Here is a 21,656-nt window from a genome sequence, read left to right on the forward strand (position 1 = left end):
TCACACAGCCTCTTTGCAGAATATGAAACACAGATCCAAATCAAATTTAGATGATCCATTTATCATGATTCTTGGGCAAAAATAATTTTCCAAAGTTTTGGCTTTTATTCCTAAGTTCATATGGGTCATTTTCTTAACATTTACTGTAAATTGGTAAGGGTTGGCAGGTCTGTATATATTAGGAAGCAGTACTTATAAGAAAAAAGTCAAAGATACCGCCCGTTCAAGTAAAAATATTGACGATGTCGCCTGTACGCTGGGAATGCCTTAGAATAGAAATTACATTATTATTAAAAAGTGCTCATAAACTTTAGGACTAAGTAACTATTTTTGGAATTATTGTGAATTCATTTAAAGACGTTTTGTATTATATGATTGTGATACATCAAAACTGTTAGCGTATCAACAATTCAAGAGTATTAGATCAGCAAAATATATTGGACTTCATTTCGAAACACCAATGTAACTAATTTGGAATACTTTATACTTTTGGACTTGTGAAAGAAGGCTTAGGGCTACTGAAGATGCCACCCTAATTATGATTTTATTCACAATACTGTAATTATTTTAAATTTTCATTTTGCATTTAGGGAAATAAATAATTTGTTGAATTTTACCAAACGCGTTGGTATTTGCTAGTTTCAGTTCTTAATTTTTCGACCCTAGTCATAGCAAGTAATATAGATACATCTTTTGAATGTAAGACAATGATAATGAATTATATAAAATAATGAATAAGATGTCTGAATGCACGTCAATAATAAACAAATGTGTCAGAGTGGTAATCACCCATATTCAAGATTTTTAATCAAAATATATTCAAAAATGGGATGTTCTCTCTACACTCATGCAATTGCATCCAGGTATAATCACATCCAAGTTTCTCCAAAAAGGTGAAAGACTTGGTTATTAGTGATGAGGTTAACAAGTTTATGTCAGTGAAATATATCACAGTTCAAATTATGATAAATGGTCTTGAGCTAGTCTAGTTTAGTTACCAGTATATCTGTAAGAATTTTTCAAAGCAAACATTTTTTATTAATGTAAGGGAGTGCAGTACAAATAAGGCAGTATATTGCACCTTCCAAATCAAGCATTCTTCTGTTCAAGAAACAATGGACAATGGTGCATGATGACACAAGTGAATTTGCACTTGTTTTTGGTTGGACAGATATAACTCATGAGAGACAATGCACAATTGATGCAAGTACCTTACCATAAATGACCTTGGTCCGATGTGCAAATAAGCTGGAAATAAACAAATAAACATCTTTATTTGCAAACAACTTTATTCCCAGAATCTGGTTGAAATACATATTATACAAAATAGGAATTGTGATGGTTGATCTTTTAAAAGGCTTATAACAAAATGTATTTAATTTGAGAAACACACAAATATAATACATAGAAGAATGCAATCATATTATTATACAATGCAAAATACAATGCAAAAACAAAACAACAGACAAGATCTCATCAAATCGATCAACGCTGTTATTCCCAGAAACAACTAATTCAAATATATTAGAAGCCAATTTATTCACTTGTATTATTCCTTATAATTGCTGAGTTTTGTTGTCTAGAAATTGAGGGTTGTCTGTTGAACTTGAACCCAAGGCCATGGAAAGTGAACATTGTATCAACATGTACCATGATATCAAACTATGCTGCAATCTGAATTGTTTATTGCCCAAGGTTTGACAGTTCAAAAACTGGTGTCATAATTGCTAACTTTGAAACAATGGCAATGATAAATTTCAGTGGACTCAGAATGAAGCGGGATACAAATCTGTCAGTGTTGTTATATGTACACAAGACAAAACAGTTTAACAATTAATACCTTACACCTTGAATGTATTGATTGTCAGAAACAAATGGAGCAGCGTTACAAATGAATCAGTCAACAACTGGACCAGAGATCACCCAACTGGCTTATATCTTTTGTTTAAAAACCAAATGGAAGAACAGCTGGATATAAACAAGGATTAGTTACTGCCGCTTTCTTAATTTTAAAATATGCTTTATGTCATCCAAAATTGCACACTGAATTTGATTATTTTGGCAAATGTAAATGCTTGAGGGCTTTATGCTGAGAGGACTTTTGTGAAATGAGGTCCATTCCACTGACAGATTTAAAAATGTTGTTTCATGGTATCATTGTTTCAGTTGGTTTGATTATATTAGATGGTGTATCTGCATTATTTATGTTTAAATTATTCTTCTAGTTTTTCTTCAGAAAAGTTCATTATTTTTTCTTTTTTTTTTTTTTTTAGAAATATAGTCAATATTTGATAATGGATTGATATAGCTAGTGCAAGACTGGAAGACTTTCATGCCAGAATGATCTCTGTACAATTTAGTCACGGTTTGTTCATTGGTATTTCATTAGCAGTTATTTCATGATTGTTCATGGTTAAGTAATGACAGTCATATTAGAAAGCAGCGTTGCATTATTTCAATAAATGTGAATAACATTCATAAGATGCTTTCGGTCATATTTGGCCTCGAATGTTTGGTACACATTATTTAAATATCCTTGTTATTTTTAATAATGGCACCCATATTTGTTGGAAGATTTTTAAAATCTTTATGTATGTTTGACAATGGTCAAAATCCATACATATTTCTACGAATTATATCTGTATTTTGCTTTTTTAAGTTAATATACTTTTGCTTTGCTTACTTACATTCTACATTATTAGCTAAGTGATTAGTTACGTTGTATTTACTGACACCTCTCATTCGACAACTTGTCCAAAATGTGATAAATACACACAGACCACAGTTTAAGTAAGGGCATGATTTCTTGATGGATCTCAGACAATTTAAGATGGGTATGCTGACCTGGTTAGATATTGAAAGTTAGAATATGAAAGGTCTGTTAAATGGTTTAATATTGTTTTATAGCCATGTTGTCAATACAGTACGTTTCATAATGATGCTGTTGAGTCTTTCAATTCCCTTTATGTTCAAGATATCCAATCACCGAAATCTCACTAACATATATGATAGAACCTAATTGGGAACAAGAAATGGTCCACCCATGTTGTTATAAATGGTAGAGCAATAGGATTAGCGTTGCTAAAGCATAGCTGGCATGTGTACACAGTAAGCTGTTAATTGATTACTTTATCTTTGGAATTTGGGCCAAATGCAAGCCGATTCTTTGAAGCATGTTAAGTACATTGGGATAATAAGGGTCCATGCTATATTTGAACCTTTCATGAAAATTGCCAACATTTGGCAAAGGGGAGATAAAATGGAACGACAGATTGCACAATCAGATTTTAGCAGACATGCTAGAATAAGTATTTTATTTATATTGCTTTGTTTAGTTGTTATTGTATTGTTTAAGATCAAGCAATAACAAGATTTTCAAAATGTCTTCTAGTGAAAGCGAATACTGATATGACCAGCCATCAAAGAATAGAAGAGACAAGATTTTCCAGAAGGCAAACATCGCAACTATACTTTAGGTATATGGGGCATCATTTTCATTTAAGACTAACTAGTTATCGTAACAAGTGTTTCAGTGAAACTCCATACATATATGAAAAGTCAGTTAGGATAAATAGTAATAACAAGTTTTTCAAAATGTGATGGCATAAGTTGGATGAAAAAGAGGCTCCGTTTTAAGATATCATATTGGAGAAAATCTGTTAAAAAGTGTCATTGTGAATTAATGTCAACAATGTCTTCTGGAATATATACATTACTAAGTTAAAGCTTATTATACATTTTTATAACATAAACAAGACTTCATTAAGCATGAATATATTTATTGTTTTTGTTACTCCTGTTCAGTCATCCATTTTCCCCTTGTCAACAGTTTTCAACTGTTCCACATCACTATCAGGAAGCACTTCTCCCTTCTTGCCATAGGCTATCGTGGCATACGCTGTGCGGTTTTCTAAACCTCGGATTATTGGTTTGCCATTTATGGTTTCTGGTGGATTTAACTGCAAGTCAGCATAATGTAAACCTTCAGCATTCACCTGAAATAGTCAGAATTAATTCAAATATTATTTTCTTTTAAACGTTTCAATGAAAATTATAAAAATGATAATAAAATCAAAGTTTCATTCAATCACAATAAAATATCAGTATATCAGCAAATTGTATCTAGATATTAGTTATTAAATAATATATTAGATCAGTAACACGTAGCCAGGTTGATAAATATCAAAAGCAATTTCTGCACTAAATCTTCATAGTCTCATGCTTGAAAAACTACTCACTAATTCTAAAAATAATCATTAGAAATCTTCATGCTTGCGAGACAACAGCTGTATGTTGTACATTGTTTTAATAGTGTAATTGTTAGGCATTTTAACAAGTGACTTCTCATCTAACTTACATTTCCATATAATGTGATAGTTATAAAGCGGCCAGTCTAAGTTGCAATAGGGTTTCTTATAAATCAAACAGTTAGTAAAGAAGCCTCCAAAACAAGTTTGGGAGAACATGTCTCAAATAATCACATGAAGTTGAATGGCTCCCAAAATGTGAAGAAGAAAGAAATATAGTGAATCATGCTAGAAGCATCATCTTCATTAGATGATAAAAGATGTACAGCCCTAGCATACCTTATGAAGGAGGATAAATGTAGCAAAATGTAATAGTTGTGAAATATTTCATAATCAAACAGAATGTAAACATAATCATATGATCTGATCAACACAAGCAGTGCACAATATGTCCAATTCCAAGTATGTTTATAGAACGAGAGTTCTGAATGAACTTCACCATGTGATCTTAACATCAGTGTAACACCTTTGTATCAATAATATAATGAACTGTAACCCACATATATATTTTTGGTATATATGTGTTAATACACGTTTTGTCAGGAAAATCTATCTTGGTTTGTAATTGCAATTCCCATTGTACTGGATTTTCTTCTACATATATTGCTTTTATTAAATAAAAATGCATATTATTTTTAATAACAGTGCATTCGTTTGGTGCTGGCATCCTTCTCTTCAGTGTCATCCATTGATTGAAAGGAAGGAAAATATATCTTTCAGACATTTGCTAATACTCTCAATAACCGAGGCTTATATTAAAACTTAGGATTATAAACACATTCTGTGTCAGGAGATAGGATGACTCATGAGAGAAACCTTTAAATCATTAGTAAAATATACAGCAAGTTTGTGAGAAATCATATGAACTTTTGTTCGCCTTTCATTTGCAACTTAAAACCAACTGTCAATCATGAAATTGTTCAAACATGGTATATATACACATTATATGTTAATATATATATATATATATATATATATATATATATATATATATATATATATATATATATATATATATATATATATATATATATATATATATATATATATATAAGAACAAAAAGATAGGTTATCATGCAGATAGAGTTACAAAAGCAAAAACGGCATATACAAGATAGAAAAGTAGATAAATGAATAGGTAGCTAAGGGATATGGAAATAGGCATATGTTTAAAGAGAGAGGTATTGCGTGATGTGAATGTTTGATTTAAACAAGGTATAATCTGTATGAATACACATAATATAATTTAGTATTATTATAATAGTTTGATCAATAATCCCCTATAACTGTAGTGACACCGATTGATGGTTTATGGGACCAATCTTGCCTATTCTTGAAGAGGTGAAGATTTATTCAGAAAATTTTATCATCACACATCGTTGTACATTTTATACGTTGCCAGTATTTCTGACACCTCTTGGATAACTGTTGTTTTTAGTGTCATTTTGGCAATATGTACAGAATATTTCCAGAGCAGATCCTATGTTTGACAAATTCACATGGAATATAATAATCCTTCCTACTGTGTCAATTTTTAATTTCAATGCTCTATCAGGGGTAACATGGACTGTGTGTATGTGTGTGCTTTGGATGAACAGCTAGAACAATTCAACTTAGACAAAGCTTAAAAGTAATATAGGTACAAAACTGGATGATATTTATTTTGCAGGAAATTCAATCATATCTACTTCAGATAACCAATGCACAACTAAGTTTGAATAACATTATAGATTTCCATTGAATAAGATGATATGATCCATGAGACATTAACATCTGCTACATTAATTGTCATGGAAATTGAAGAATGTAATGTACCAAAATGTTATCAGTATTTAACTGAAAATTAAACATACAAGTTTATCTCATACTGAAAACAAACCAAGCGATTACATTTTATTATCACTTTCACACATCCAGCTTTTAATACTGCACAAAGGCTTATCAGATGGCCCAAACAGCGATCATAAGTATATTTATTAATAATGTTGGTAATATAATGTTGCGATTCAAGGATAATTAAAATTGATGCTCTGGTCCATACCTATTTGTTTAGTAAAACCCACACAATACATAATTTTCATGTCATAAGTGGGTCATATTTAAATTGCATGTTTCAAAACCCCCGACGATATGTGTCTATCAATCTCACCTGTACTTCATATATGAGAGTTTAAATATGTGTACATAATGAGGCAAAATTTATCATCTGTGTTCTGGTCAGGCAGACATATTTTCTAAAAGAGCTCTACTTGGGATTTCCAAATAAAGTGAACATCATAATCCAATAAGGTTGAGTAATGAACAAAAATATAAATAATCTACGTGGTCAGTTTTGACAAAGTAGAATAATATCTATTAAAATTGAATGGCATGATGGAACTTTAAGATTGATTCAAGGTCAATACGATATACATACCTGTATCCCATTTGGTGTTGATATTCCTGGATCTTCATATATATTTTCTCCAGAAGGGTTTTCTACTATACATCCTGAATTCTCATACAAGTTGTCTGGAGCTGTTGTTTTTCGTGTCAAGTCAGCATGTTCATATATATCTCCTAAAATAATTTTACCTTTTCTTACAAATTTTTAATACAGTTAAATTTATGAATAATTAAGTTTGCAACGCAAGCCTATATTCCTGTTCATGATTTACATTTTATACACGAGAGACTGTGAAAATTGCAGAGGCCTACAGATTATGTTGCTATCCTAAGTTTAAAGTTACACACAGCAACAACATGATTAATTAAAACTTATTTTCTTCAGATGACATTTAGGCTGAATTTTCAATTTAGGTTGCAGATTGAATTATGTTTACCAACTTTGAATGCATAAAAGTTGATTCTGAATTCACTAAAGATGATAACACAAAAATCAGAAGGGATGCCAAATTGTTCATCGAAACAAATGGATCTTAACAATTAGTATAATCTTTGAAGTATAATATAAGAATACTCCAAATATCGTGAACATACCGCCTGCTTTTTTCCCTTGCTTTCTTTTGTCTTTTCCTATAATAATAAATACAGAAATAAATGACACTTAAGTATCTTGATGAAAAAAAATGGATAAATAACATTTATATGTGATGTGAGGAGATTTGGATTTTTAATGTAGCTTTAACAATGTTTCAGTCATATCGCTACGATGTCTGCAATGTCGCAGTTTATAGTGATGTCTAGCACAAGGACATCATCTGCTGTAAGTGCAAGAGAGACAAAAGTAAATAAATCACATCAAAAGCTTGTTACCATTAATGACAAAAAGTCAGATCATGATGCTTAAAAAATTATAATATCAAGCCAGATATATGAGATCTGAGACACCCACAACTCATAGAGCTTGTGCGAGTGAACGACAGTTTAATTTGAACCCATACATTACATTTGTCAGAAAATGTCTTAATGCAAAAGTATTTCAAATCTAAAACAGCAGCAATATGCTCTCTGGCATCCACAGCTCAGTTTATTGGATCAAAGAGAGTCACCAACTATTAGTTGCCAATCATTTCAATATTTGGATGGATTTTGAACAAAATGCCCCAAATTTGCTGGGGAACAATACGTTATTTACTTGGCTAGCCCGATTATTTTTTCCATCTAAAGGTTCCACAAGAATATGCAGTCATTTACACCAAGACAAAATATCTTATAGAAGACAATCATTTATCAAAAGATTCATATGCATGCAGTTTGTAGTTCAAAAATGTACTACAAAGTGTTGCTCACTTTGTGTTTTGCCCTGTAAATGAAAGCGTGAATTATTGATAATCAGTTTTAAAAAAACTAAGTCATTACAAATAATGCAACTGAACAATTGTGAATAATGAAAGGCATGCCTACCAAAACAGTTTAATACAAATAACACATTCCATGGATATGTTGAATGGATTTGCAGTTATTCTCTGGAAACTGCATCAATGATTATGAATAGACTGGATTAAATGTTAGGAATATTATCATTTCCATCCTGTGAATAAAAACTGGCACATCTGGACCACTAGTGTAAAATGTATACATGGTTTCAAACTGCATGCTTATAAGGGTCTTGAATTATGCTGAGAAAATGAAAACAGAGATCAAGGATGGATCATTGATAAAATATGTACAAGAACTTCAATTCTGTAGCAACTGTAAAATTATGTATAGTAACAAGCGCATTTACTCCACTAGTTTAACAGGTGAACCAAATTTTACAGAGATAAGCAATGTAAGATCTAAATAAAAGTAAATAATAAAGGCAAATCTAGACCACTGTGTGTAAATTATACGTCGCACATCTTCATCACATTTACAGTTTTCAGCGGAATAAAAAATATTAAAATGGCTGGACGGAGCAAGAATAAACAAAGACATGAAGAATTGTGAGTAGAACAATGCAAATCTTAACCACTGTTCTAATATATTAATCGATTTTCATACATATATTTTAATGGCCTTTTGGAAATGAGAGTATAACATTTTGGCAGAATCAATTTCCTTATGGTATATATTTGGTTTGAATTGAACCAGAAGGATTAGAAGAAACCTACCTTTAAATGTGTTCATACTTTTCTTGTTAACCTGGGCATAGACATTGCATGGGTCCTTTAGCTGTGCTGCTGTTTTCTTTTGTTTGACCACAACAGCATACTCAGCAACTGAACTGCCAGTCGATGGTCCAGGTAGTGGTCCTGAGGTGTCATACACTGGGTTGTTCACTAGTCCTATTGTCATCAAATTGTATATTCAATTTAGGTTTAAAATTGCATTTCTAACACCAATAGGGTACTAATATTAGTAACTATTCATTGTAACATAGAAAGCTTAAATATTTTTAAACGGCCAAAACATGCGAGGTATACATATAATTATAGGCTTTATTTTCTTTAAATACACCTTTCAAATATGTCATTTACAAATATATGTATAGTTAATGAACTTAGGTACTGAAGAAAACATTTCACTTAAACTGTTCACCCACACATCCGCACACCAGCACACCGAAACATTCATGTACAACCAAAATGTCACATGCTCGCAACTCTGGGTGAAATAAAGTGGGTAAATCTTACCACTCTCTGGTCTTTGCCTGTAAAATACACAAGAAAGCAAATTGTATTTGATGTACTGCTTTAGAAGTTAGAGGCATTGCCACTAAGTGTCTAAAGTAATTCACAATTAGGGTGTAATACTGCATCACTGACTTTAAACTGACAATTTGGGTACGTTATAGGATATCGGACCGTGAAGTTAAACTTTACTTATACCTATCCTTATTTATCTATTATTTTTGCTTTCCAATATTTAGGCACATCATCCCTTATCTGACAGAATATTTCGAAATACAAGTAAATATTCTGAAAAAAGACGGACTTCATTTTAAGCAAGAGGCACATGGGGAATTGAGATCATTCATCTGATACAGATTGTGCTAAGCATCAACTGTATTAGTAATGATGCAGGTAATTTGCCCCCCCCCCATAAAAAGCCCCCACCCCCCCCAAAAAAAAGACTGTAACAGTAGCTCTCAGGTATTTGATCAATGTATTGCTATTCGATAAAGGTCTACTTTGAGCGACTTAAGTTGAACCACAAATTGTATATATAGTTTTCATATGAATGTGAAAGGTTTTCACATTATGACTCAATATGTCCACATGTTTCTGCAGATACAATTGTTATATAAAGTCTTTATTCATATGTTTATAACTATACCCATACCTGATGGGAAATGAGCATCATTTGTAGATTTTTCACCTGATTGATATGGAAGTCACATAGGATTTGCTACCAGGCTTAATCAAAGCTGGCTCATCTATGCCAAACTATTAATTGAAAATAAGTTTTACTGTTTGGCTGCTATTAATGCCAAACCACAATTATGGGCTTCAATAAATTTTCACAGAATACTCTGTAAGAACTGCTCCTAACAATTTTAAGTAAAATTGTGTGAGCATTTGAGGATAATTAACTGAAAACGATTTTAAATCTTATTGCAATGGAAGCTACAGTTTTGCAAGGTAAGGCGTCCCAAGTATAATTATGGTGTAACACATAAAACAAAAGACTTTTAGAACAAAATTGATTCAAATGTTCTAAGAGGAAACTTAAAATAAGTTAAACACATTAATTGTTGTTGCTATGCATACCACACCAATTATAGCGAGACAGTCATACATTGGATACATGCAAGTCAAATTCTTCCTACAAACCAAAACTGACTCATATGTTTAATACACGTTAAAAGTATGTTTTCTACACTAATGTTAAAAATGGACGAGACTGAACTTGAGAAATCAAAATTAGGTTTTCCAAATGGATGATATACATGCAGGAGCCATATAGTTTTGATAGAGTATGTGTGAAGTGTCATATATATTTTATTTAATTGTTTGTTGGTTTCGTTGTGTTTATGTTTTATTTCATTACATTCTATTTCAATGTAACGTTGTATGGTGGACTTGACCTTATTCAAAATTGAGTGTATTTCTGTTTCACCCAAATTAATTATTTCTATCTTATGATGTATAAACAACGGATACATAGTTAAGTTATTCTTTATGTCTATAGGACTAAAATCAATAATATTATTTATAGAAGTAAATATTTTTTATTCGGGTCTAGGTCTAGGTTTTGGAATTTCCTACGGGAAATTTACATCATCCATGCTAACATCATGATCATTCTAGTAGTTGTTTTTTTCTCCATTAGGTAATTTTTTATATATATAGAAACCGCCAATTGTGAACTGAGGTCAAGTAGAGAACTATAAAACCTTGCAACAGAGATGATTTTTCCAGTCGTGCTTTATGACCTAGTGCTTTTAAATTGTGTTATATGTTATGTCCAGTATTTAATTTTGGGGCTGGACAATTCATTTCTTCAATTTATTGAATTCAAGTGATTATTTTCTCTGGAAACTAAAACGTTCACTGATAAAATGCTTGGAAAAAAGACATTCATTGGAAATGATAATGAATTAAAACCTGGAATTATATTACTGTGATTCTACAAAAGACTGTTGGCACTTCAACATTCTACAAGCTACCAAAAAGCACATCATTGCTGTCATATTTTGGATTTATTCTGAACTTGTACTGAATTTTATTCAGGGCTTTATATCATCAGGTCTTGTGTCTGTACTTCTTAGATTATGTGGGGATTTGATTAGTAATACAATAAGTTATTTTATCTCATGTTCAGTTTGTATTCTAGGGAAATAAATTATTTGTTAAATTTTACAAATGCTTTTTGTCTCTCTGTTACTTATTTCAGGATCATAGACTCATAACATAAAATATGGTGCTCATCCTTGGGAAGCGAGTTTCGCTAAAATATTTTAGAAAACTTTGTTTTTGAAATTTAAATTCACCTTCTTTTGGAATTTTTGAATCCCAGTTATTATTTCACGTTCTAGAAATCATCAGTAAAACAAACAAGCTTTTACAATGTCAGCTAAAGTGGAGGTCTTTGTTTCAAATCCTACCCAGGAACAGTTAGCTTATTTGCCGGCCTATAAGTCTTTGTGGAGTATAAGTTGAATCAGCAAATTTTGGCACAATTTTCAATCCTTCATCGGGGGCCCCGAGTGGCCGAGTGGTCTAAAGCGTTCGCCGTTACTGATCACTGCCATCTCACCTCTGTCTGCGCCGGTTCGAGTCTCAGATTCAGCCAATGTAGATATGTGAGAAAGCATGCCAGTAGCTTCTCGTGGGTCGGTGGTTCTTTCCGGGGTTTTCCCCGGTTCTTCCTCCACCATTAATACTGGCCGCCATATATAGCCTATCGTGTGCTGAAAAATGGCGTTAAACCCCACAACAACAACAACAACAACCATCCTTCATCCTTATATAAGTCGATGCTGAGTATAAGACGAGGCCCGATCAACACCTCGGATTGTGTTTTTCACTCCGTTTCACACAACATTGAGAATTAATTCCACCTGCAACTCAATAACCATTCCAGTCAAGATCATTACATGTAACTAAAAGTACCTAATTTGTTTCAAATATTGTTTCAAGTATTTTAAATGTATTATTCACTTTTAGCTACATATATTGAGGCTGACTGGACAATTTTTTGAGTTACATAAAGGATAGAGAGAGAACGTTCATCTTTTCATGGATATTTTGGTTCTTTATTTTTACTTATTGCCCCCATGCTGCTGAAGTTTCTGTCAAAGAGCGAAAACATTAATAAATGAAACAGTAAATGTAAACTATGAACTTAAATACCGTACTCATTCAGGGTTTAAATATTCACAATACTTATATCCATATAGTCTCCATTAGATTAAATCCCAAAAATGACTTTTTGCATGCTGTCTAATTTTCTTTGCAAGTATCATGACCTCACCATTCCCAACAATTAAGATTTTGTTTAAAGTACATGTACTCCTCCTGTACTTAGGCAGCAAATATTTTTAATCTTTGCTCATGCTAGATGTACTTTAAATTACTGTCCGTTCTGTCGGCAATTTTAAAAATATCACTGGCTGAGAAATGTATAATAGCAACCTCTTTGTATTTAACTATATGGTATTGTATTAGTAATAATAATGATACTACTACTACTACTACTACTAATAATAATAATAATAACAATAATAATGCTTTATTTATAGGGGTGACTCATTAGTCAAGGAATATTCTCCCTTGAGGCCCTCTAAGGAGAGTGTAACAATGCACATTATATGAAGATAGCAGTAATTACTGTTTATTTTAACACGTTTGGTATCAAAATACTAAATTTCATTATCTGTTAGAAGCACATATATGCTCATGATATCTCTCCTTAAATACATAACTGTACCAGCGTATTAGAAGCTCTTTCTAAATTGTTCTGTTCTTAGTCTTGGTGATAGAAGGTTTCCATGTGATATTGATCTCGACTGGTATTGTGTTGAATAAGTCATGGAGATACTATGGTGCAGTTCCATGTAGACATCTATATAAAATAACAGCTTTGTGAAAATATATCCTGTCTAGTACCCATGGGAAGCCTCCTTTCACTATTGGCAGCCTCGCTAATCTGATCTAGTTTGCAGAATCTTGACCTCAAACATGTGTTATCTTGGAATGACTGAATACAGCCATAGCATATTTTATTACCATGTAAATACCACCACACAGCCTCGTCATTCTTTTAATAATAGAAGTGGAAACTAAAAATAGAAGGACTCTCTTGACCCGTGGAAATACTTGATAATATAATATCGTACATCACTTGTTCACAGGTAAAGTCAGACACCGATTAAGTGAACAATACAGATTTGCAATCGTGAATATATCTGTCTGTCTGTCTCTCAATGAGGCGTACATATTATTTGATTATTAGGTGCAAGGAGAAAATTGTAATGGAATATTTCTTTGTCATGGTTAGTCATCTTCTAACATGTAAATTCTAACGTACATATGTGTAATTAAATTTAAACAGTGTATATTACAAACAATGTACATTACTGGTGCATGCTGCTTTAGTACAATTACATCTGATCTGTGTTAATTTTTATTAATAACGATCATGTAATTGTTACAAATACTCACTGTGGGATCCTATATTTGTTTATACATATTCTCTTCCCCAAAATGAAATATCTTTTGCACATTATTTTCATTAATCTTGGAGAATTATGTTCCATACGAAAATATGATAAAGCGATTTGGATGACATAATCGATATAAAATCAATTCAGAGTATAATACAAAGATTTTCTGGTAAAAAAACCTATGATATTATAGGCCAGAAAATACAGTAGACTCCTTGAAACACAGATGAATTCCTTCAGCTTGCCTGAAAATATAATCTGTTTGAGCGAAAAGCGTCTTTAACAAGGCTTGAATTAAACAATGGTCTTGCCAATATTTAGTGGACAATAATGTTTTGCATAACAGTGCTTTTGATTTACTAATGTCAGTCTCCATCTGACTCTAATTTACAAGTTATGGAATTGGAATTAAAATACAAGAATGAAATACAGTTAAGAAAGCTTGAACTTCAATAAAGACAGGTGCAGTTAGGTAATGAGGGAAGAGTGAGATAACAGTTACATAGAGAGAAAGAGGAGAAACACATGCAATTAGATAAAGAGAAAAAGAGAAGAAAATGCAGTTGCAGAAAGAAAAGAGAGAGCGAGACAAATGTAGTAAAAAAAAAGAAGAAAAAATGTAGTTGGAGAAAGAGGAGAACGAGAAACAAATGCAAATGCAAATGCAAAAAGGAAATGAAGAAAGATAATTTATATTTAGATTTAAAAATTAGACCTGGCAAGTGAAAATTACATCCCCATTTTACACACAAATTCAGCTTTTGATGTTGCTAAGAATATTATATTAGTGCCCGATTTTAGAGGAAAAGAAGTAGATAAATATTTTCCTCATTTTGAAACATGTTGAATTTGCAAGAGTAAAAGAGCACCTATTTGATAGGTGGTGCTTAGCCAAGAAAGTTGATAAAGACTACACAAATCACAGACGACTCATATCAGTTGACCAGTTGAAGAACTTCGTCTATAGTGACATTAAGACTGATCTTGATGAGCATAAGTTTGAAACTTTTCAAAATGCTGCTCATACTGCAGACTAGTTTTCCTAATAAAGTTTCAGTATGTCTTCCACTTTGCAGTCATATGGTAAAACAAATATTTCAGTCTAACATGAGCCCTTCTAAATCTCAATCTGTACGTTTCTGATTGAACAGATGTCCTTATCGCGTCCTATGTGTACTTTAAGAAGAAAGGACATTTTATTCCTGATTGCTACAAATTGATAATAAGCAGCATAATCAAGACAGACCTATTCCAAATGCTTTTTTGTAAGATGTCATGGTTATGGTCATGTGTTGAAAGCTTTACATTTACTGGGTCTAGCAAACCCGTCTACTTGTATTATGGAGAATTATGAGCCATTCATCTCGAGGATTTCTATATCACTCGTGGGTGATTTGGCCAATCCTATCACTATTAACATTTTAAGATACAAAGGAGCTTAACATAGTCTTTTATTATCAGGTACTTTGTTTTTTCTGAGAAGTCTTCTTCCAATGAGACTATTCTTATTCAGGGATTAGAGAGTGGCTTTGTTAATGTTCCTCTCCATTGTGTAAATGTGTCATCAAACATAGTCTCAGGACATGTGATAGAACAGTGTATTCTTTACCTGTTGAGGGTACGCATGTATTACCAGACAATGACTTAGCTGGAGATAAGGTTGTGGTTAATCCACTTGTAGCTGACAAACATTATTAAGATCAGAAAGTCGATCCTAATGAAAACGAAATCCCTGGTTTATACCGTTTATGCAGTTACTAGAGCTATGACAAAGAAACCTATTGAGTATGATGTTGATCAGGAATGTTTTCCTTTAGCTGACACATATATTCGTCAGGTTTTTGATGAGGTCACTTTTACCCCTTGTTTGGATCAATCAGAAGGTATTGATCACAGTGATCATCTTTTAACTACTCATTATCTTTATTCTAATCAGGGTGACAAACAGCAATCACTTGTCGTCAAACATGGAAAAGATCATAAGGTATCCTGTTTGCTTTAAATAGCCATTAGTGAAACTGAATCCACATAAGTACCTATTATCTCGTTATAAATGGGGTCTCCATGACAAAATGGAGACCACCTGAGGTACCTGCTGGTGACGAAAGCTCAATGAACTATCATATAGTAGTTCTAAAATTGTACAGACAGGAAATTCTTAATCTGGCCCATGAAACTACAAAATCTTGAACCACTTATATTGGCCTAAAATGAAAAGCGATGTTTGTAAATACTGTAGATCTTGTCATACTGGTCGCATGGTAGGAAAACCCAATCAGAAGATCTATAAGGCTTTGTTTCAACCTATTCCTGCCTTTGACGAACTATTTAGCAGAATTATGGTAGATTGTGTCGGTCCCTTACATAAGACCAAGTCAGGTAACCAATACTTGCTGACGATAATATGTGTATCTGCAAGATTCCCAGAGGCATTTTTTTTGAGGAATATTAAAACTAACAATAGTAAAAGCTTTGATAAAGTTTTTTTTTAATACTAATTTTGTCCCTCCCAAATCTGTTCAATCTGATCGAGGGTCAAATGTTATGCCTGGAATATTCCATCAAGTTATGCACGAATTAGGCATCCAACAATTCAAATCTTTTTGTCTATCACACTGAGAAATAAGGGGCTTTAGAAAGATTTCATCATACTTCGAAAAATATGATATGATCATATTGTTTTGATACGGATAAAGTTTTGAATGAAGGCATTCGTGTACTATTGTTTGCTGTTAGTGAATCAGTTCAAGAATAGTTTGATTCAGTTCCTTTAAACCGTTTCTGGACACACTATGTGTGGACTATTGCAGTTGTTGAAAGAGAAACTTCTTTCAAATGAAGATACTGAAATTAATCTTCTCGATTATGTTGCCAATTTTAAGTATAAGTTGTCAAAGTTTTTTGAGGTTGCAAGAGCGAATCTGCACTAAATTCAGTTAAAAATGAAATTACGGTATGATAAAAACCGAAAGGAATGGACTCTTCAGTCTGGTGATATAGTTCTGGCTCTACTGCATGTACCACACAATCCTCTTCAGGCTAAGTAGTATGGTCCTATCACAGTTGAAAAAAAGAGGAAATGAGTTAAATTAAATCGCCAATACTCCTGGAAGGCGAAACAAAAAACTTTTGCCACATACATATGTTAAGGGAGTATGCTGATAGAGATAGCCAGGTTAATCTGGCAATTACTTTAGTTGTACCTGTTCCACACAGTGAGGGTTTAAGTCATGGAATTTAATCCGACTGTATTAACTTTGGAGTAACAAGTCGTCGGAATTCAGAAAGTATGTATAATCCAGATCGGAAATTTTCACATTTGCAGCAACAAAAAATAACGATCTAAAACTGTTATTTCTTGGATATGAGCACTTATTCCCAGATTTTCATACAAGAACAAATACAATATACCATGACATTGAAAACTCTCAAACAGGAATGTTTGAAAAAAGAAATTCAGTATTTGCTAGAGACTGATTCTGAGAACTGAGTAAAAGTGACTGGAGTTCACCATGGATACTTGTTCAGAAACCAGAAAATACATTTTGAATGTGCACTGACTATAGAAAGGTGAGCATTATAACTAAGCACGCTCATTTCCATTTCCAAGAATCAATGACTGCATTGATAAAATCATTAATGCAAAGTGTGTCACCAGCTTTGAAATTCTGAGAGGATTTTGGCAAATTCCACTGACGAAAAGGGCAAAGGAAAGTTGGCATTCGTGTTTCAAGATGGATTTTATGAATATAAAGTGATTTCATTTCGTTTGAATATGATCACATCTGGTACTGATAATTGTGATTCTTACATGGATGATATCATTTACAATGATACCTGGAAAGATCATTTAGTGACAAATCGGAAATGTTTTGACAAACTTACTGATGCAATTTTCTTTCCATAGGAAAAAAAAAGACATACAATAGTGATGTCAATGACATGATACGAATATGTTAATTCGAAGACAAAACCCAGATTTTCTTTTAAACAATAATAGATTTAAAATGTGGAGAAAACAATGCATTGTGCTTTTAAATACCTTTGAGTGTGTTCTCTGCCCATGTTGTTTTCTGAAAAAAATGAAAACATACCATTATGCATTTTAGAACAAGACTTATGGGACCCTGTGTGACTGAGTAATCAAAACTCTTGCCTTTACCAATAACAGACATCTCTCCTCTGCTGATGTGGATGTTGAGTCCTTATAACAAGCAAATTGGGTATACGACAAAAGGTTGCCAGTAGCTTCCCATGGGTCAATGGTTCTTACCAGGGGTTTTCCCGTGGTTATGTCTCCAACACTTATACTGTTTACCATGTATAACAATATGTTCTGGAAATGGTGTTCAACCTACAACAATAATTACAATGCATCAATAAGACTCCCTCAATGATGTTGAAGATCTGCTGGGTAAAAAGAAGTCCCCAACATTGAAGACCATTTATTTATTTTAACTCCTAAGTGTCGAATCCATGTCTAGTATTCTCCATGGATACCAAGATCATCAAATTAGTTGCTGTGGAGCACATAATGGATCTCAGATCTTATATTAGCATCATTTTTACCTAGTATCATGTAGGCATCATTAGAAGTCTTGTGGTGAAAAAACAACATCAATAAGAACATTGAATCAGCGTCAGTAGTGACTCATTGTATTGGATTAGTACCAACCAGCTATAGTCCATGTTTGTAGAGTTGGCCTGAAGCAATCTTTGCTGCATGCTTAAGAGGCGACTGAATGAAGGCAAGTTTTGTGCATGGGCTCTGACCCATGTCGATGCAGTTAAGGTTCCTGGTAGTTGAGTAAACAGGAGACCCATGAGACGATCCTCAATGCAACATACTACACTAGCCTATATACTTGCTAGACAGATGGGTGAGATGGGTTTGGTCTTGCCAAATCAGCATGTCACGCTTAGCCCTAGGAAGTATTTTAGCTTGTTTTCTGACTTTATTTTTTCAGAAGGCATATCAATAGGCAGCAAGTTAATGCATCAATCGGGATGTATATATACCAGCTATCTATCCCTGGCACTTGATTAGTAATCTACTGTTGGACTATCTTGTGGGTGTTGAGCACGATTTATGAATTTACAACAAAAACGTAATGGAAAATCAAGATAAAATTCAACTAAAAAAACAAAACAACAACAACCCCCAAAAACAAAACAAGTGGCGGTAATATTCTGACGATGGACCATTTGGCATGGATTCATTATATTCTCTTCATGGTCAATCATGATGCATCAGACTACTTTTTGCACTATTTGCATTTGTTGTTAAAAATAGTAGACCTAAGCAACCTGGCACACCAAAACGATAAGATCTAAAAAAAAAACAACCAAAGTCAGGTTGTTTGCCTGTGGAATGTGAGTGAGGAGCACAGGATGAAAATATCCAAAATATTAAGACTTTCTGATATACAAGTAACCTCTTTCACTCACTTGTAGCAAAATTTATCTAAGTGCAACGGTGGCCAAAGTAGTTTGAGCATCCGCTTTGTGTGTGGGAGGTCGCAGGTTTGAGCCCCGGCCAAAACATACCAAAGACTTTAAAAATGGTATTGGCGCTCATCATTAACAGGATAGTGCTAGGACTGGCTGACCTGGTGTCAGGTTAATGTGACTAGGTGGGACATCATAATACATGTTTGCGGTATGATGCGCCACTGCTAGACGTTACTATAAAGTGGCATACCGCAGACTTTGTAATAATATGACTGAAAAATTGTTAAAGCTACAATAAAAAGCCAAATCACACAAACACACACAGCATTGTCATTCCCTGATACCTGCCACTTCATTAATACAGATTGTTATACCAGGTTTAAAATCAGTGTATGGTATTATACAATCATATGTTGTAGAGATGGGGCTATTTTTGGTAGTTTGATCTGTCATTTCATTAGCCTTAATACTGACATGCCTGGGTAACCAACAGTGCAATATTTTGTGAGAGGTAAACAGCTTGGTATGATTACGTGAATACTAGTCAATAATGGGTTTTCCAACTTTGTATTGTCTAATGACAATAGTGCTTATATCGAATCAGAGAAGATGATTGAGTTTAAAATCTACTTGTTTCCACTATACTTCATGACAAGGTTTATTACCATGCCTTTAGCTGAAAAATATTGATGCTCCATGATGCAACCTAATTTGTATAGTGTAATTTCTACAAATAAAGGCTGTAAGAGCCTTTTCACAATCCCTTTAGCCATCAGAATAAATTGTTGTGTAGTTCTTAAATTCGTAAAAAAATATTGCCATAAGAGTATTAAAAAATGGAAGAATTTGTCACTTATGCTTTCCTTTTTGCATAGTGAAAACTACTATGGGTTATTTTAGATGTTACAGAAACTTCAAAGATCAATTTTTATATTATCAAGATTGGAATATGATCTAATGCCAAAGGTTTTGGATGAGTTTTGTTTTGGTAAACTGTATTGTATTTGAGTTGGAAAACATATGTAAAACAAGGTTCAAAAAGTTGGATCTTTAATTTAGGACATACTCTAAACTTGATAATGTTCCCTTAAGACATGATAGAGGTGGGCATTCGCTTCCGCCAAACGGCTCTCACATGGAGCTGTACTAAATATTTTCAGAATGAGTCATATTGCTTGATCTTGAATTAAGTTAGTCATCCTTACAAATGACTTTCTGGCTTAGTCATAAACAACACAACTGTAGTCCAGCTAGGATCTTATAAAGATTCTATATTGGTTAAGAACAGCTTTTATAACTTTACCCCAGTCTTTTGAGTAAATCAAGCTTTTTAAAGCAAATAGATTTTAGTTTCTTAACATGACAAATGAAGGTTAATTTTCTGACCCAAACAAATACCTGAAATACATCAGCAATCAGTATAGGTGTTATGTCTATTGTGAGTTTAGGATCATCATCTTGTTTTTGTAGCTGACAGAATTGCGTGAAGACTGGGTTTGATTTTGAAAATTGAAATCCATTGATTGTGACACAATTTTAAATTTTATTTATACTTTGTCGTAATTGTATTTCAATTATATGCATGTGCTTCAAACAATAACATGTTAGGAAATCATCAACATATAGGGAGTATTCCATACCAGGAGCCGAACACTGTGTAATGTTATTAATTTTGGTGTAATGAAGTAGCAGAAAAAGTACTGTCCAAACCGAAACCCATCTCTTGCTCATACCCATCAGAGAGGATGAAGTCCAATCATACCTTGAATTCCAAAAATCCGAAAGAACGTTGGACCTAAAAGTGGGTAGACATCCATTATTCTGTATTTCCATTTTGTATCAGATTTCTTTTCCCGTTCGAAGTAAACTTGTACTAAGTGTTATTTCATCATCATAAAGCATCATCTAATCATAGTTGTTTTGGTCATGTTAGAAGCTACTTGGAAAGGAGATATTGAGTTGTTGGTCTCCGAAACCAAATGAGCCTGGCATTGGTCAGTCATTCATAGCTTGTCATATCAATGGGAAGGTTGTACATATGATTTGCGCTATCTCGGTATGGGAACAGGTATTACTACGACCTCTTTCCAAGCTTTGGTACATTACCAGTGGTCCATAAATCATTAAAAGTTTCCAATATATGATTTATTGAAAAGCGTAAATGTTTCATTAGAACTTCATGCATTTTGTGATATGATTATTATATGTAAGTTCTCTTTTTGACTTTCCAGCTTTTAAAGATCTACTGAATACTTAGATGATGAGACATTATTAGAAAGAATAAAAACTATCATCCAGTACGTTTATTATGTCATCTTTCTAGTTGAAGTTTATATGGTTTAATTTTAGACGTTGGAAAAAGCTGA

The 21,656-nt window shown here is 33.0% G+C and overlaps 1 protein-coding gene across 1 annotated transcript in view; it reads right to left on the minus strand.

Annotated features, from left to right (window-relative positions):
* Positions 1–1,280: 1,280 nt before the first annotated feature.
* LOC149782381 (nephrin-like) overlaps positions 1,281–21,656 on the minus strand; it is a 129,813-nt gene continuing 109,437 nt past the window's right edge. Inside the window, exons 17-22 of the mRNA XM_089933776.1 lie at positions 17,882–17,912; positions 9,365–9,381; positions 8,843–9,016; positions 7,287–7,322; positions 6,724–6,866; positions 1,281–3,995 (exon numbers count right to left, since the gene is read on the minus strand). Coding sequence (XP_089789902.1) covers positions 3,801–3,995; positions 6,724–6,866; positions 7,287–7,322; positions 8,843–9,016; positions 9,365–9,381; positions 17,882–17,912 — 596 coding nt within the window. The 3' untranslated portion in view covers positions 1,281–3,800. The remainder of the gene's footprint in view (positions 3,996–6,723; positions 6,867–7,286; positions 7,323–8,842; positions 9,017–9,364; positions 9,382–17,881; positions 17,913–21,656) is intronic.

This window comes from Sinohyriopsis cumingii, chromosome 15, assembly GCF_028554795.1.
Source record: "Sinohyriopsis cumingii isolate HCF-2022 chromosome 15, ASM2855479v2, whole genome shotgun sequence".
NCBI classification, from domain to species: domain Eukaryota; kingdom Metazoa; phylum Mollusca; class Bivalvia; order Unionida; family Unionidae; genus Sinohyriopsis; species Sinohyriopsis cumingii.